Consider the following 18,729-nt stretch of genomic DNA (forward strand, 5'->3'; position numbering starts at 1 on the left):
AGTACCTTTATTAATCCGGCTTAGAATTACTGTAATACCGGTAATACTCTTAACGTTGCGTTACTTTTGCGAGTAATACGGACAATTGAATATGCCCCTGTGAGTTGTATTCTGCTTGACTTCCTGTGTCCCTGTCAAGCCCAAATGATTGGTTCTCCAGATTCCCCACACAGCAAGTACACTTTACAGCTACAGTAGTATCAGGACACAGATGAATTGCAAAGATGACCCTGACCTCTATAAGACCCACATTCCTGTGCAAGGATAGAAGCATGTTAATCAGGAAATGATGCTTGTTAGTTACAGTAAATGCATTATTGTGGAAACCAGGACAAAGCACTTATGATCGGAAGTGATTGGATTATGATAGGAGAGTTGTTTCATCCGTAGTCAGTAAATTGTAGTGATTTATAAGAGTTATGCCAATGTTTGTCTAACAGTTTTAACACAAAAGACAAAACTAAACAATAAATTCATGTGACTTCAGTTTTGGAACAAACTGATTTAATAAAGCAAATTTTGTTTCCCTAGTTTAAGATTTTCTAACATGCATCCTCAAAACCTTTATTCCCCACAGTTAAAAATATTTTCATTTTTGGGTAAAATAAAGATGTGGAGCTGTAAGCTTGATTTACCACAAATTTATATAGCTAACACAAGCTTTTTAGAAATCATAATGCTGTAGTAAATGTGTTCATTTCGCTAATTGAATTGAGACAATCATAGATACAAAAAAGCACAAAGTGGAGAGATATTGACCAATGTTGACATATAAAAAAACAACAACTTTACCCAAAAATGTTTTTGCTGCAGTCATTCTGATTTGACAAATACAATTATAACTGCTGGAGAATGCAGTAGGGGTCATTAATAAAGGAGACTGCAAAATAAAAAATGTATTACTAGCATATGCTCTTTTGTGATCAGTTATCTGATTCAAAATGGCATCTCAGTGGGGAGTGATGGGTCTTTGCAAATCTGCACCTAAAAATGTTATGCTTGGTTTTGGAAACCATGTGTTTCCCTTGGGAAGCAGTGACTTCAGTGGGTTGGTATACAGTAGTATGCTATACCGCCACTTCTATTACTGCTTTGATTGTAAAGCGATCAAATTCAATTTACTGACATCTGACACAAGGCCACTTTTAAATCTGTACTTCAAACACTGCTGGGAATCATAACACCTTGAAATTAAGGTGATAGATACACTGCAAGATAGATAGATAGAAATTTTTGGTTTTGGGCAGATGACTGATAGTTAAACTGTGATATATCAAGTGCAATTCTAACAAGATTTATATGCCTAACACTTTAACACTATTTTAATTAAAATGTAAACAATATTTGCAATGTTCTTTATTGTGTGCTTTACGTAATTGCATGCATTGACTGTGTTCTTGCACAAATTATATAAATGTCATGTGAGTAATAATGATTACTTTCAAGGTCTACTATTGCTCAAACCTATCACCTCTAATGCCTTACATTAGGGTCCGGCTGGGCCGGGCCCATCGTGGGCTATCTTGGGCTGGTTTACTGGGCCACCTGCTTTTTTTTGCCTTTAAAATAGACTACTGAATTGAATCTTGCACCCCCGGCCCTCCTCTGCCTTACATACACGGGCATTATTTTAAAGTGTTTAATGTGCGTTCTCAAAGTATATTAAACGTGCTATGAAGTGAATAGACTAAAAAATTCTGGAAGCCGAACAGGCGCGGGCTGACGGACGTCAGCCCGGGGGGCACACGCCGCACAGGCGGCCGCATCACATGACACATAATGCGGCCGCATCACATTTATATTACTTCCGTATATTACAGCCGTGATTGTGAGCGGCCCGGGGGGGCGATGCCTCCCTGCCTCCCGGCCTAGCCCGCCCCTGAAGCCGAATGACCCTGAACACACAAGCATTCTGAGTAGTGTTTACTACTGTGTCAATTTCGTCATTGCCTGCAACATTGTGAAGATTTAAATGCATTAAACGTACAATAGAGTCTGTTACAGAGGAGGGTTAGGGAAGAAATGTGTTGCTCTAGTAGGGAGGTGGGTGAATGTGTTACAGAGGAGGGAAGGGGAAGGAATGTTTTGCTCTAGAGGTGAGGTGGGTGAATGTGTTACAGAGGAGGGAAGGGGAAGGAATGTTTTGCTCTAGAGGTGAGGTGGGTGAATCTCTTATATAGGAGGAACGGGGCAGAAATGTCCTGCTACAGAGGGGAAGGAGAAATGTATTTTTACAGAGGTAAGGGAGGCATGTGTTTAGAGGGGAGTGAAGGGCGGGAATGTGTTTCTACTGCTGATAAATGTGCTACAGGGGATGGAGGGTGAAGAAATGCATTACTACAGAGGTGAAGTAGGGGGATGAATTACAGATAAGGGATAGTGAATTCTGTCACGTCTTAAAAAATCCTGTGCTTTTAAAACCACCAGGAAAATTGTCAGAAACCGGCGGTTTCATCAAACCGGTTTCATCTTTAAAATGATATACTAATTACCCTGTAGTTAACATAATTAGTGGGGAACATCCCTAGAATTGTTTTACTGTTTCACTTTTTTGCCCAAAAGAAAGCAATTGATGTTTTAGTTTTATGTATTAAACAAATTGTATGTCATGTTCCACCTTACCGTTTAACCAAAATAAGTTCAATAATAACAAGGTCAACATTTTTTTCTTTTCTGTAGCTGCAGATGGACCTCCTCAAAATGTTACTGTTATTGCAACATCCCCACACAGCATTAATATCAGCTGGAGTCAGCCTTTTACCATAACTGGACCGACTTCATATCTAATTAACATCTCCATGGTAAGGATTATTGTTATTTTTTATGTTGCTTTTATTTTTTCTAGGGCTATAACTAGATTTATTTCTTAGCTGGGAATTCACAGCAAATATTTAAACATACCAGATAAAACACTTTTCTAGCACATATCAAAATTACAGGGAATGTTGGGAGGTATGACCTGCTCTGTGAGCAGGTGCCATAGGCCTGAAGCAATGCATGATTTTCGGGAATTGGGTTTGAAGACGGATTTGCACTTTAGAAGCACTAGGCATGCACCTCAGTGGCATTGCCACACCCCCAAGGTGAATCATCATCACCCTCATTGTATCATGGCCACATCCCACTATTCTCAGAGTCCTGATTCCAAAAATTAGAATGTTGAATGATGTTAGTTATTAAATGAGTTAAGAAGGAGCATTCCGTTGGTGGTAGTCAAATTTCTGATACCAATAATTCCGACAACAGTGAAATTGACATAAAAAAAATACAGACCTACCTAAAAAGTTGCAGTCATGGTTTCCGACATCCCTGGAATAAATAGTGACACCACAAAATGCAGGCAGTATGACTGGCGACACTTCAAATCGTGACATTTACATTTGCAACATTAAGAGGGCATTGAGAGGCTGTCTAATGTAGATGTCTAATATTTAAAACAGACTTATTTTTTAGTACTTGTGTATTGTTCACATGTTTGATTATCAACCCAAATCGCTACCCATGATAAAATGGACTCTATAATACAATGTATGTTTCCTCCCTAATCCTCCATTGCAGTCTAAACAACTGGATAACTTCCTTTTTAGCTTGAGTAGAGACAGGAAAAGGAACAATCCCAGATAATAGTGCAGCTCCTCCCTGGTGTCTTTCTAGTCTCTAAGCTTAGGAGTGGTACAGGTGTAGTGTTTTTTTGTATTGCAATACGCTTACCTGATTTCTGGAGGCTCTTGGTGGTGCACCTATTGTAGTGTAAGGCAAGATGAGAAGTGACCCCCCTGAAACCGCTAGTTGCTAGCTTTAAACTGCACATGCAGTTTGAATTCAACTCACAACAGTCACATCAGAGCATTGTGCCTAGTTAGGGGTGCTTTCTATATGTATTTCCTCAGTCTTTATTTAGTTAGCTAAATAAAGACCGCCTCGCGGTGGTTCTCCAAGAAACACCGCAAGGCGGAAAGGGTTTAGCTGTTGGGAGACTGCAGGTCACCGGCCCTTGGTTCGGCCCCTAGATGTGAGAGATAGATAGGAGAAATGGCAGCGGAGCAATAAACAAAAGGCAGTACCTTGCAGGGGGGAGATCCAGAAGGAGTAGTCTGTAAGCAAGCCAAGTCTGGTACACAGTTCAAATGTCTGACCTTACACAGAGATGATCCAAAGAGAATGGTCATTAGGCAAGCCAGGTCTGATACATAGTTCAGATGTCTATCTTGCAGAAGGAAGATACAAGGAGATTTAAAAGCAGGAAAGCTGGGTCTGGTACACAGTAGGTTAATCAGCAGGCAGAAGGACCAAAAAGACAAACGGATGTCACGGGGAGTCAGAAGTTAAGTAACTTGTTGCTCTGACACAGGTTAGCGTCAGAGCTTTTCTTTTATACAGTAAGGAAGATTTAAAATCTAGACCTGGACAACTCTGAATATGGTGTACATACGCAAACACTTGCATGTGACTTTTTCAGTCGCAAGTTATACTAACGCTTGTGTTCACTCTGAATCAAGCCCTTAGTGTTTTTCTGGACACCAGACTCTCAGCTGACTATTTTATTGTCTGTTTTTCAAACAGAGAAGAAAATTCGACCTCATATCAGATCATTTTTGGCAACTTCAGACAATTGCTCAATAAAATTTTCAATGATCCTTTACAAGAATTGTTGTTGTTTTTTTGAGGCCATCGTTCTTGTCACAGGTTGCTTGGGTACATCCCATTGTGTAGGCTGACATGGCATATTGAAGAGGAAATAAGCAAATTATATTTACTGATAATTGTTTTTCACCGAAATACGCCATGGCAGCCTATTATTCCCTTTCACTTTATCTGTTTATGTTTTTCAGTGTCAGCTTGGGTAAGGAGGATTGTGAGCACTACATATTATCTGGGAAATTTTCTTTCCTGTCTCTGCTCAGGCTAAGAAGGGAGATGGGAAGCCCATTATGTAGGCTGCCATTGAGCATTTAGAGGAAAAATAAATTTTTACCTTTTAGAAGTATGTAAGAGTTTCCAAATAGCACAATTTGATTATTTTTAACACATTCCTTGTCAAGTTCTAAAATTATTAAATTGGAACATGTGAAATTTCTCTGCTACAATAACTATACATTTCTTGTCTTTGTTGATTTCTAGGAATCAAGTGTATGTATGTGCTAATATATATGTATTTTCATTTGTTTTGAATGTAATTTTAAATACACATGGTATCTTTTTTTCAGATGAAAATGTATTTTAATTATTTTATTAACAATATATTGTTTTGGAGTGGAAATATGAAACAAACCTATAATAATTGCAATACAGACTTACATAAAAGTAACATAATAAATGGAGCAAAGGCTTTTCTCGCAACAGCTTAGAGTTTACCGTTTGTAAAAAAAAAAACAATACACACCCATTTTCAAATTGTTACCAAATATACTCATTGACTTTGTACATGGAAACTGACTCTATCAGGTCTTTCAAGGGGCAAGTGGGGGACTGTATCTCCTAAAAAGCAAGGTAAACAGGGTGAAAACTGCATTGGAAATGTTGTATGAGAATAGAACTCCTTTCAATGATGGTCTTAAGAGAGTGGATAGTTGACTATATGACATAAAGTAATATACCTAAAAACATATCGGTCAGAAGATTCAAAGCTTGTAATGTGAATCCTAAACTAATTTTTGCAGTAGGCAAAATACATTTAGTATCTCATGGCCATACTCCCAATTGTTTAAATGATCAACAAAAGCTACTCCAATATATTTGATGGAAAATGACAGGTGCTTTTATTTATAGAGGATATATTAGTTGTTATTTGAATCAATGCGTCTCAATTCTGATGTATTTCATAGCTGTTTTATTGGTTAATCACAATATATTTAGAGACAGATATTTATTGGGGTATATTTGTAGAGAAAAAATCATGAACTGTGTTTATTATTCACTTGACATACTATAGCCCAGTAATGGCTTGAAACCTATTATTTGCGTTGGTGAATTGCTTATTACTGAAAATAGTTGATTTAGTAGATAACTCAATTGCTTAAGCTTTGTCTACTATTTCCTCTAAGTCGTTACCCTATCATTAATATGCCTACTAAAACATCAATGGCATGCAAAGAAATAACATTAAACATGTATGTGGTGGAGTTTGCAGATAAGAGAATATTCTAATTAAAACTAAACAGTTGGAGATAGAGCAGATAAAATAGTAGACACATGAAATATGAGAGTTGGGAACTGCTAAAATTAATAAAATCTATACTATTTGGTTATTATTTTTAATCATGATCAAGGTCAAGTTGTGAATAGTGTTTTGTTTTTTTAACAAAAAATAAATGTTTAAATAAATGTTAGAAATAAGGGACCTGGGTAGTTTTTTAGTAATTTAGTTTATCCCTGAATACGAAGCATGAGGGTAAAATACAGAGTTGACTTTCCACTACAGCTCCGTTAAAAATAAGCTTTACCTGCACTTTCCATTATAGAAAGATGGATTTTTGAGTTGTTACAATAATTTTACATAAGTAGATCTGATCTGATCTCTTCAATAAGGTCATACAGACTTAGTTAGTAAGGTTGATTAAAAAGACACATATTCATCAAATTCTACCTCTCATAGACTCTAAGGGGTATACATATTCAGTTAGGTCTAAAGATTGCAGATACGCGTTCCCACTGACAACATGTTGCATCAACATGGCGGATTTCCATGTGCACCCCATAGGGTTGTGAAGGGAAATATGCGATGTTGCGGTACTGTATTGTTACTTTACATCCGCAGCCGGGCGTAATCGTGGTCGCCAGACCTTATTGAATATGCTCCTAATTGTGTTAAATTAGCCTCACATTGGAAAATATTTAAAACTCACCCCAAAAAATGTAATCTATATCAATTACACCTACATCATCCTCTTCTAATTAGACCTATAGCTACCATTTCTTGTAAGATAGATATCCAATCCTTTTTTTGTATTTTGCCATTACCACCTTATGGGGTAAAGGTAAAGAATATAACAGCTTTACAACCCTTGCAGTAAAGAACCCCTTCCTATGCTAATGGTAAAGCTGTCTTTCTTCCATTCACAATTGATGACCCCCTGTTCTCTGTATCAATTTTTTTTTATTAACCTTGGATATATTTATACATTTTAATAAGGTCTACTCTAAGATGCCCCACCCCCCCAACAAATTTAGTTTTCATAACCTTTTTATTTTATACTTTATACACTTCCTTTTTCTTTACCAATCAGGTTATCCACCTCTGAACCCTTCTGATTTCTCCTACATGGGAATATACTTAAGCTGGGTAATCTAAAATGCTAATAGTCATAGTGTATCTGGCTGCAATAAAGTCAGAGTAACTGCAAGAGCACTCTGGGGAGCAATGCACCTTTAAAACCCCAGATTCCATACTCATCCCGCACAGCACACCATTACATAGTTATTAGCACTGAACACTCAGGTCAGGAGCTTTACAGATTTGTTTAGTATTTTTACAGGAAACCATAAATCAGGATTAGAGCTTTGTCTTAACCTGTTTTCATTTTCTTCATTTAATAAGTGGACCTCAGACAGTTTATTGTGTTTCATTGAGGAGATTTAAGATTAATAACAGCTTGGGCAATTGTGACTTAGAAATAAATATAAAACATGAAACATTTTGGTTATATCTGTAATTGAAGGTTGACACTACAAGATATTAAATAAAAAGGAACGTCTGTTTAGTACATCAGAGAGCATACAGAACGCTGGATGTGAGTAAGTATAAAGCAGCACATCTGTTGGGATGAACAAACCTAATACCTTAGCAGCTGCTCTTAATACACACTTTCCCCCCAGAGGAAAACTACTGTACAGCTACCTAATCTACTTATAAAAATGCACATTATTTTACAATATTGTTTCAGAATCCTATAGGATACTGCACAATATACTCAAAAGTAATTTTGCTATTTCCATTTTAACATTCTGACCAAACCAGTTTAACAATTCTTCCAAACCAGTTTGTATCACTTATTTGCTATGGTTTTATTCATTGGTATGTAGCTGTATAGGAGGAGGATGATGATGATGATGATGATGATACTCGAGCAAAGGGAACATAGAGCATTAAACAATATTCAGCTTTAAATTATTTTGCTGGAATAGTCGAACATTGCATTACTCTCTTTACGGTAGTATTTAGAAGAATCATATATTATTATTATATAGTATTGGAAGGAACTTCTTCCAAAGCTGCAATTTAGTTCAGTGGTGCTGAATGAATCTTAGTGACACAAATCATGACCATCAGTCTCCTGGGGGAGGACATACTGTTAATAAGAGTTAGGCAGACAGATAACAATAAAACTCAATGTGCAGATGATAAGAGAGTTCAACATGACACTCACTCACACTCTATCTGCGCTTGAGTGTCAATGGTTCTTTTCTTATGATCATTTACTTAGTCACTTACAAAACATTATCCGTCTGATTGGATTCAATGATAGTGCCCCTACTGAGGCATGCTGTGTATGCCCTTTCACACTCATGTGCACCTTTTCCAATCTGCCACGAGTCTCCGCTCCATGGCCAAAGCCATGGTACAGTTTGTGTGTCACATGTCTTGCCTGAGCCGTGTCACTCACCAGACGGTTAGTGCCTCTGGTCTGGTACGTGGCTCTCTCTCCTTCCTGCAGGCGCCTGTCCGCCATCTTGACTGGATTGCACATGTGCAGGACTCTTGAACTTAAAACCTTGCTTTTAATCCTATTGGTGAATCAATCACCACTCACTATTTAAGGCACCTGTGTCCTTAGTATCGTTGCCTGTTCTTGAGACTCCTAGGTGTTTCCTGTGTTCTGCTCGTGTGATCGGGTTTGCTGTGGACAAGTCCTCTCTGCTCATCCGTGGTAAACTTGCCCGCTACAGACTACCTCTACTCCGCTGCATTCCTACACCTGGACAAGCCTTATCTGCTCTTCTGTGGTAAACGTACCCGCTATAGACTGCTTGCCATTCCGCTGCATACCTGCACCTGGACAAGCCTGCTCTGCTCATCAGTGGTAATGTACCCGCCACAGACTATTTGCTATTCAGCTGCTTGCCTGCATTTGGACATGTCTCCCTTGCTCATCAGTGGTATACTTGCCGCTGCAGACTACCCGCTATTCCGCCACCTACCTGCACCTGGACAAGTCTTCCCATCACCGCAGTGGTACAACTTGCTATCCGCAGACCACTGACGCTCCTGCTACCTACCTGCACCTGGACAAGTCTTCCCATCACCACAGTGGTATAACTTGCTATCCGCAGACCACTGACGCTCCCGCTCCTACCTGCACCTGGATAACTCTTCCCATCACAGCAGTGGTACAACTTGCTATCCGCAGACCACTGACGCTCCCGCTCCTACCTGCACCTGGACAACTCTTCCCATCACAGCAGTGGTACAGCTTGCTATCCGCAAACCACTGACTCTCCCCGCTACCCACCTGCACTGGCACGAGTCTTCACTGCACATCAGTTGTTATACCTATCTCCGCATTATAGTTGCAAGTCGCTGACTCTCCTGCTGCATAGCTGCAAGTTGCTGACTCTCCTGCTGCATAGCTGCAAGTCGCTGACTCTCCATTGACATTCCTTATCCTAAGTTGTTGTACTGTTTCAACCATTCACCATACTGCCCAGAGGATCGCTGTGATAAACTCCGCCCCTCTGGTAAGCATAATCACACCTGGTGAATCCTGGGTAGAAACTCCTAGTGCCCGTGACAGTAAGAACAGGCCATGACAGACCCAGGATCGGAACCAACAGCTAGGGAGATGCTGCAGCATCTGGATACTCGGATTAAACAACAAGATGTTCGGCAGCAACAGCTGTTCCAATGTTTTCAGGCCCTAGCCGCCCAAGGAGACCATGTGCAAAATGTATCAGCTACTGTTGATCCTCCAGTGTCTTCTTCTCCCCCAGTGCCATCCCAGGTGTCTACCACTTCTACGCTACACCTGCCTACTCCCGCTAAATATGATGGAGACCCGAAAACTTGTAGGGGTTTTCTCAACCAGTGCTCCATTCATTTTGAACTTCAACCTCACAATTTTCCTACTCATCGCTCTAAAGTTGCCTATCTAATTTCTTTGTTTTCTGGACAGGCTCTGGCGTGGGCCTCTCCTCTGTGGGAAAGAAATTACCCTCTATTAGAAGATAGTGCCATGTTTATTTCAACTTTCCGAAGAATTTTTGACGAACCTGGTTGTGTTATTTCTGCTGCCTCCAGTATTCTCCGACTACGCCAAGGATCCCGTTCAGTAGGCCAGTACGTAATCCAATTCCATACACTTGCCTCTGAACTCCAATGGAAGAGTGAGGCACTGATAGCTGCCTTCTGGCAGGGTCTTGCTGACAAAATAAAAGATGCACTGACCTCACAAGAGTTACCCTCTTCCTTGGATGATTTGATTTCTCTGTGCCACAGAGTAGACATGAGATTTCGAGAAAGAGTTTCTGAAAGAGAGAGTTCATCTAAAGTCTCCGTTCACCCGACATCTCGAGTTCGTCACCTTCCACCTCCTGTAGAACCCATGGAGATAGGACGCTCTAGACTAACTTCTGAGGAGAGAGAGCGACGAGTAAAAAATAGACTCTGTATCTATTGCGCTGACCCTACTCATATGCTGAACTCTTGTCCCAGAAAGTCGGGAAACGCGAGTCTCATACCTGTTCCGGAGAGGTAAGGTTAGGGTCCATGGAATCCTCTCCATGTCTCATGGACTCTAAAATTTGTTCTTTCGCTGTTACTGTTTCCACTTCTACCAAGTCATTTACGTCTCAAGCACTTCTGGACTCTGGTGCTGCCGGAAGTTTTATTTCAAGTTCCCTAGTGTGTCAGTGGTCCTTACCAGTGATTCCTTTAAAAACAGCTATTGTTGTCACCGCTATAGATGACTCACGAGTTATCAATGGAATTATTACTCAACGTACCATTCCTTTGACCCTTCAAATCGGAGCTTTACATCGAGAGCAAATTTCTTTTTTGGTCCTTCTTGTTACTACCAGTCCTATTGTACTTGGCTTTCCGTGGCTTCAACTCCATTCTCCTCAGATTGACTGGAACACACCGCAAGTCATTTCCTGGGGTCCGAATTGTCATCACAAATGTCTGACTCGAGTTGTTCCAGTAAAAATAAATAAATCTTCTATAGCACCTTGTCCGTCCGGCCTTCCTCCACAGTATGCTTCCTTTGCGGATGTATTCGATAAAGCCCAGTCAGAACGCCTTCCACCCCATCGGGTTTGGGATTGTCCGATAGACTTACAACCTGGCAAGAACCCTCCTAGGGGTCGTGTATACCCTCTGTCGTTACCAGAGACTCAGGCGATGTCTGACTATGTCAAAGAAAATCTCCATCGTGGGTTTATTCGGCCGTCCACCTCTCCCACTGGAGCGGGGTTCTTCTTTGTTAAGAAGAAGGATGGGTCATAACGACCTTGTATAGACTATCGAGGCCTTAACGCCATTACAATCAAAAATCGCTACCCTATCCCGTTAATTACCAAACTGTTTGACCGCATCAAGGAAGCTCGAATATTCACTAAACTAGTTCTTCGTGGTGCCTACAACTTAATTCGGATCAAGGCCAGAGACAAATGGAAGACAGCTTTTAACACCAGGGATGGACACTATGAATATCTAGTCATGCCTTTTGGGTTGTGTAACGCCCCAGCTGTCTTCCAGGGATTCGTGAATGAAATCTTCCGGGATCTGTTGTATGTTTGTGTCGTCGTCTATCTGGACAACATATTGATTTTCTCGCAAGATCTGTCCTCCCATCAACAGCATGTGGCAGAGGTTCTTTCTAGACTCCGAAAAAATTTACTATTCTGCAAGTTAGAAAAATGTTCCTTTGAATTATCCCAGATTCCATTCTTGGGATATATTGTTTCTGGAGTTGGTCTAGAGATGGATCCGTAGAAAGTCAATGCATTGCTACTTTGGCCCCAGCCAACTACTCTCAGGGCGATTCAACGCTTCTTAGGATTCGCAAACTATTATCGACGCTTCATTCAAGGTTTCTCCTCCATTGTCTCCCCAATCGTGGCTCTGACCCGTAAGGGCGCCAATACCAAGCAATGGTCGGCTGAGGCACTTCAAGCATTTCAATTCCTTAAGAAGGCGTTCTCCACCGCTCCTGTTCTTCGACAACCTGACTTGACCCTTCCCTTCTTCCTCGAAGTAGATGCTTCTAATATTGGACTAGGGGCCATTCTATCCCAAAGATCAGAACAACGGAAATTCCATCCCTGTGCTTTCTACTCCCGAGCTCTTCTACCTGCCGAGAAGAACTATACTATCGGGGATAAATAGCTATTGGCCATAAAAGTGGCTTTAGAGGAGTGGAGATATTTACTGGAAGGGGCTCGTCACCCCTTGACTATTTTTACTGACCACAAAAATCTTCTCTATTTACAGTTAGCTCAATGTATGAACCCCCGACAAGCAAGATGGTCACTTTTTTTCTCTCGCTTTGATTTAATCATAACTTTCAAACCGGCTTCAAAAAATAAAAAAGCTGATGCATTGTTTCAGGCGGTTGCTGCTTCCGCTGACGTTGAAGATTGTTTTGACCGTCCTATATTGGATCCTAAATCTGTGAGTTTGGCCACTTCTTCCACCAATGTTCTACCATTTGGGAAAACCCTTGTGCCACCACCTCTGCGTAAAAAAGATTTTGTTGTGGTATCACTCCTCTCATTTCACTGGACATTCTGGAGAACAAAAAACACTAGAGATTCTCTCTCGGAGCTATTGGTGGCCCTCGATTAGGAAAGATGTCAAAGAATTTGTGGCTGCTTGTGACATTTGTTCCCAATTTAAAACCTCCCGTAGAACACCGGCGGGCCTACTCCAACCACTACCTATTCCTTCCAAACCATGGACCCATATAAGTATGGACTTTGTCACTGATCTTCCCCCCAGCAAGAAATGTAATATCATCTGGGTAGTGGTAGATAGATTCTCAAAGATGGCCCATTTCATTTCTTTGACAGGATTACCCTCTTCATCTACATTGGCTGACCATTTCATCAAGGAAATTTTTCGGATTCATGGATGTCCATCTGAGATTGTTTTGGACAGAGGAGTGCAGTTCATCTCCAGATTCTGGCGAGCCCTTTGCAAAACCTTGGCTATTCGACTGTCATTATCATAATCATACCATCCTCAGTCGAATGGGCAGACTGAGAGAGTCAACCAGGATTTAGAGACATTCTTAAGAATGTTTTCCTCAGCCAACCAGGACAATTGGGTAGACTTGCTTCCATGGGCTGAATTCGCCCACACAAATATGTATCACGAGTCATCTTCGAAAACACCTTTCTTTGTGGTATACGGTCACCATCCGTCTCTCCCAGAATTTCCTGCCCTCCCTCCCACCCAAGTTCCTGCTGTGGAGAATTTATGCCAGAGATTTAAAACTATCTGGTCTCAGGTTAAAACCTCCCTGAAGAAGGCATCTTCCAGATATAAATTTTTTGCTGACAAAAAGAGGCGAGCAATTCCACCACTCAAAATTGGAGACCGCGTATGGCTTTCTACCAGGAATATTCGCCTGAAGGTTCCTTCCATGAAGTTTGCCCCACGTTATATCGGTCCATATAAAATCACTCAAGTGATTAATCCCGTGTGTTTCAAGTTGTTATTACCAAAGAACCTTCGGATCTCCAATGCCTTCCACGTTTCATTACTCAAGCCTCTCATCATCAACCGATTCTCAGTTCCTCCTTCAGTACCTCGCCCAGTTCAAGCTCATCAAGAGGAGGAGTTCGAGATTACCCATATACTGGATGCCAAAATCTCTCGTGGAATCCTTCGCTTCCTGGTGCATTGGAAGGGTTTTGGCCCTGAGGAGCGCTCTTGGATCCGCGCAGAAGATCTCAATGCTCCAGCTCTTCTAAAGAATCTTTATTACAAATATCCGGGCAAACCCGGTTTCAAGTGTTCTGTGCCCACCTTTAAAAGGGGGGGTACTGTCACTCACCGGACTGTTAGTGCCTCTGGTCTGGTACGTGGCTCTCTCTCATTCCTGCCGGCGCCTGTCCTAAGCCGCGGCCGTCCGCCATCTTAACTGGATTGCGCATGTGCTGGACTCTTGAACTTAAAACCTTGCTTTTAATCCTATTGGTGAATCAATCACCACTCACTATTTAAGGCACCTGTGTCCTTAGTATTGTTTCCTGTTCTTGGTTCTCATTCCCTTGAGACTCCTAGGTGTTTCCTGTGTTCTGCTCGTGTGATCGGGTTTGCTGTGGAAAAGTCCTCTCTGCTCATCCGTGGTAAACTTGCCCGCTACAGACTACCTCTACTCCGCTGCATGCCTACACCTGGACAAGCCTTATCTGCTCTTCTGTGGTAAACGTACCCGCTATAGACTGCTTGCCATTCCGCTGCATATCTGCACCTGGACAAGCCTGCTCTGCTCATCAGTGGTAACGTACCCGCCACAGACTATTTACTATTCAGCTGCTTGCCTGCATTTGGACAAGTCTCCCTTGCTCATCAGTGGTATACTTGCCGCTGCAGACTACCCGCTATTCCGCCACCTACCTGCACCTAGACAAGTCTTCCCATCACCGCAGTGGTACAACTTGCTATCCGCAGACCACTGATGCTCCCGCTACCTACCTGCACCTGGACAAGTCTTCCCATCACCGCAGTGGTACAACTTGCTATCCGCAGACCACTGACGCTCCCGCTACCTATCTGCACCTGAACAAGTCTTCCCATCACCGCAGTGGTACAACTTGCTATCCACAGACCACTGACGCTCCCGCTCCTACCTGCACCTGGACAACTCTTCCCATCACAGCAGTGGTACAACTTGCCATCCGCAGACCACTGACGCTCCCGCTCCTACCTGCACCTGGACAACTCTTCCCATCACAGCAGTGGTACAACTTGCTATCCGCAGACCACTGACTCTCCCCACCTGCACCCACCTGCACTGGCACGAGTCTTCACTGCACATCAGTTGTTATACCTATCTCCGCATTATAGTTGCAAGTCGCTGACTCTCCTGCTGCATAGCTGCAAGTCGCTGACTCTCCATTGACATTCCTTATCCTAAGTTGTTGTACTGTTTCAACCATTCACTATACTGCCCAGAGGATCACTGTGATAAACTCCGCCCCTCTGGTAAGCATAATCACACCTGGTGAATCCTGGGTAGAAACTCCTAGTGCCGTGACAAGCCATTGCCAGGTTGCGCTACCCTTCCACTTGACACAAAAACACAGACTCCCTATTTTTAAAGAGTCCTGGATGGTTGGCCAGTTTGCCCATGCCTGGGTCTAACTTTGCCTGTCACATTACTCCAGCCATTGTCCACACAGTGCAGGATCCTGTGTGATGACATTACACCAACAAATGCCCAATATGTCACATTTGTTATCTTATATTTAACTACACTGATAATAATTGGATTTCCAATATAGGTTACTGGTGAAGATTATAATATGGAGTTTGTAAGATGGAATAATGAAAGTAGAAACATTGAGGTCACAGGCCTGAAGCCATTCACCAACTACTCCATAATAGTCACAGCGTTCACTGGAGATTCAGTAACAGAGGGGAAGTCGTGCAATGCGATAATTGCTGCTACTCTTGAGGCAGGTATGTGGTGTTTTTACTCCTCATTTTCTACGGTCCATTAGAACTTAGTATTTTAATTATTGTGCACTATATAAACTTCATTGAAAGACTGTAAACTCTATCTCTCTCTGTCTATCCATCTCGTATGTGCATATGTGCTCATGTTGTAACACAATTAACCAATTTATTATAATACATAAATTGTGTAAATATTTATTTATTTATTTTAGAAACCTCAAAATTTAATATATTTTTTTGTATTTTCTGGCATCATGAAATAGTAACAAAGAACATCTCCCCAAACAAAAAAACCCTACTGCTCATGTATTATAAGGAATATTATACTCCTTCTTTGAATTATAAACATATGAGAAGTCACCATGGAGTTCCAGGCCCAAATCATTCCCGTGTCCTATATTTCACAGTAGAAAGTGCATTACTCTGTCATTGTCTTCATGGCTTATATAACTTGACAATGTATCATTGAAAGTGAATTTGTTTGAATAGACTGTCAACTTATTTAAATAATGAAGTAATATACTCCAATGACAACAATATTCTGTTTTAGTGCCAAATGATCCACCTAAGAACATAACTATTCAGAAGATTCCAAATGAGGTGACCAAGGTTCAGATGACCTTCATCCCTCCTGCTGAACCTAACGGAAACATTCAAGTATTCCAAGCACTCGTTTACAAAGAAAATGATCCTACAAAGTCTCAAATCCGCAATCTAAGTATTATAAGAAAAAATGATGAATCTATAACCGCAATTATAGAAGGACTTGAAGGTGGATATACTTATAACATCAGTGTAAGTGCTAAGGGGTCATTATACATTCACACATGTGAAAATTGCTTTTAAATAATATTCTGAACCTCCTATACAGTTTTACAGGAAATTAAAATGAAATAGCTCATCTAATACCTTAATACCAGCACTTAATTTAGAAGGGGAGTCCTGGTTTCAGTTGTGTTGCCTTGTATAGCACATACCCTTCATGCACAAAGACCTGCAGAAGAAAACAAATTGAATATATTTTGTGATTGAACTTGAAATATGTGTAACCCTACTGTAACTTACATACTGTATACTGGTTCTCGATTCTCAATGTATATTGATAGAACTGCCAAGATTATTTCACTCCGAGTGAGTGATACAGTGTTGTATTTCCTAAGTAAATGGATATGGCCACATTTTTTCACTGTGCTGTGACTATTCAGGTGATATTTAAATAATATCAAAATGAAACTGTTTTAAAAAAAGAAAAAAAAAATGCTGCTAATGTAGGTCATTATTTATGGGAGTCAATGACTATCTCAGTAACATACTGAAGTTCCATGAAAAGGGAAGGGGAGCTCCCTTGGCATGTTCCGTATGATAAAGGGAATAAGCTGCACCCATAGTGTGGAATTCACCCTAGTAGTCAATGCCATGTCAGTTGGGATGATGAATGATTTCAGAATGTAGAGCACGTGCATTAACAAAGTTGAATACCCTAGAACAGTGGTTCCCAAACTTTTGCAGTTCGCGGCACCCTTAGCGTCTCCATAATTATTTGAAGCCACCCCTCCAAAATAATTACTGAGCAGTCCTGTTTTAGAAGTAGTTGTGTCAAAAAATTGTAATAAGTATTTAGGTCAGGACAGAAATACTTATTTAGTTGTATGCAAAAATGCCCCCTCTGCATCCAGACTCTCTACCCCCTCTGCATCCAGACACTCTGCCCTCTCACACTCTGCCCCCTCTGCATGCAGACACTCTGCCCCCTCTGCATCCAGACACTCTGCCCCCTCTGCATCCAGACACTCTGCCCTCTCTCACGCTGTCCCCCTCCTCTGCCCTCTGTCACGCTGGTCCCCCCTCCTCTGCCCTCTGTCACGCTGGTCCCCCCTCCTCTGCCCTCTGTCACACAGGTCCCCACTCCTCTGTCATGCTGGTCCCCCCTCCTCTTCCTCTGTCACGCAGGTCCCCCCTCCTCTGCCCTCTGTCACGCTGGTCCTCCCTCCTCTGCCCTCTGACACGCTGGTCCCCCCTCCTCTGCCCTCTGACACGATATTCAGTGACACGCTGCGTGAGAGAGGTGGATGCTGGGTCCCGGCGCCGCACGGTTTGGTAAGTTTTTGTGTTGTCTTGTTTTTTCTATGCCTAGTCTGCGGCACCCCTGTGACAGCGCCGCGGCACCCCTGGGAACCGCCGCCCTAGAAGACAAGATTTCACCTTTTGGGGTGAGATATAAGGTGATATGAAGGACTATAAATGAGGATTAAGATTCAACATCTGATTCACCGGCCAATTATAATCTGCAATAGATCAGCACTGTATAACTCCTGTTAAAACTATATCTCTGCTGGTGGCCCATTTTGAGCATCAGTGTGATTAATGATATATCATACAATTTATACACACACCTTTTATAGGATATGAATTTATAATTACATAATTTGCTGTAATACATGTAATTGGACTGATTCTGTTTTGTAAATATGTCTATATTTTAACATTGTAGATCTATGCAGTAAATGGTGCTGGTGCTGGACCAAAAATCATGATGAGAATTACCACCGATGTGAAAGGTAATATAACAACTGTATACATGCCGTACATTTCAGATATACTTTCTACATGAGAAACCTGAAACCTAATATAATTAGATATAATTGCAATTTAGGAACAAACACTTATTCACAAATAACACATAACAAATTTCACAGTAAGTTAAAGCAATAGGATAATATGAAAATGATACATAACAAATTAAGGAGCACAGTCCCAATGATTACTACCACAAGCTGCTTATACATGTCAGAGATAAATACAGGTTTTTATATAGGGCTTTTACCTTTCACCAAAACCTGTCATTCTCTGTATAACCCACCTATCTGCAGCTGCTTTATATGAATGATTATGAAGTAGCAAATATAGTGCCTGTCTTGCATCTAAGGTTATTAAGGGAAGCAAGGCACAAAAAGGAGTACATTTTATCCTGGACAAACCATGTTACAATCCAAGGGGTGCTAGTTAGTTTATTATTTTGCATGTAAGGAAATTACTGGCTGTTTATTCATTTAGCACACAAATACTTAATAGCTTTATTTTTACACTGAAATTTAAAGTTGATCTAG

The 18,729-nt window shown here is 41.2% G+C and overlaps 1 protein-coding gene across 3 annotated transcripts in view; it reads left to right on the forward strand.

Annotated features, from left to right (window-relative positions):
* Positions 1–18,729, forward strand: part of PTPRQ (protein tyrosine phosphatase receptor type Q) — a 357,175-nt gene that overhangs the window by 266,099 nt on the left and 72,347 nt on the right. For all 3 annotated transcript variants that reach the window (XM_075209348.1, XM_075209349.1, XM_075209350.1), the window contains exons 46-49: positions 2,680–2,801; positions 15,448–15,625; positions 16,173–16,417; positions 18,114–18,180. In XM_075209348.1, coding sequence (XP_075065449.1) covers positions 2,680–2,801; positions 15,448–15,625; positions 16,173–16,417; positions 18,114–18,180 — 612 coding nt within the window. The remainder of the gene's footprint in view (positions 1–2,679; positions 2,802–15,447; positions 15,626–16,172; positions 16,418–18,113; positions 18,181–18,729) is intronic.

The sequence above is a fragment of the Mixophyes fleayi genome, chromosome 4 (genome assembly GCF_038048845.1).
Source record: "Mixophyes fleayi isolate aMixFle1 chromosome 4, aMixFle1.hap1, whole genome shotgun sequence".
Lineage (NCBI taxonomy): Eukaryota > Metazoa > Chordata > Amphibia > Anura > Limnodynastidae > Mixophyes > Mixophyes fleayi.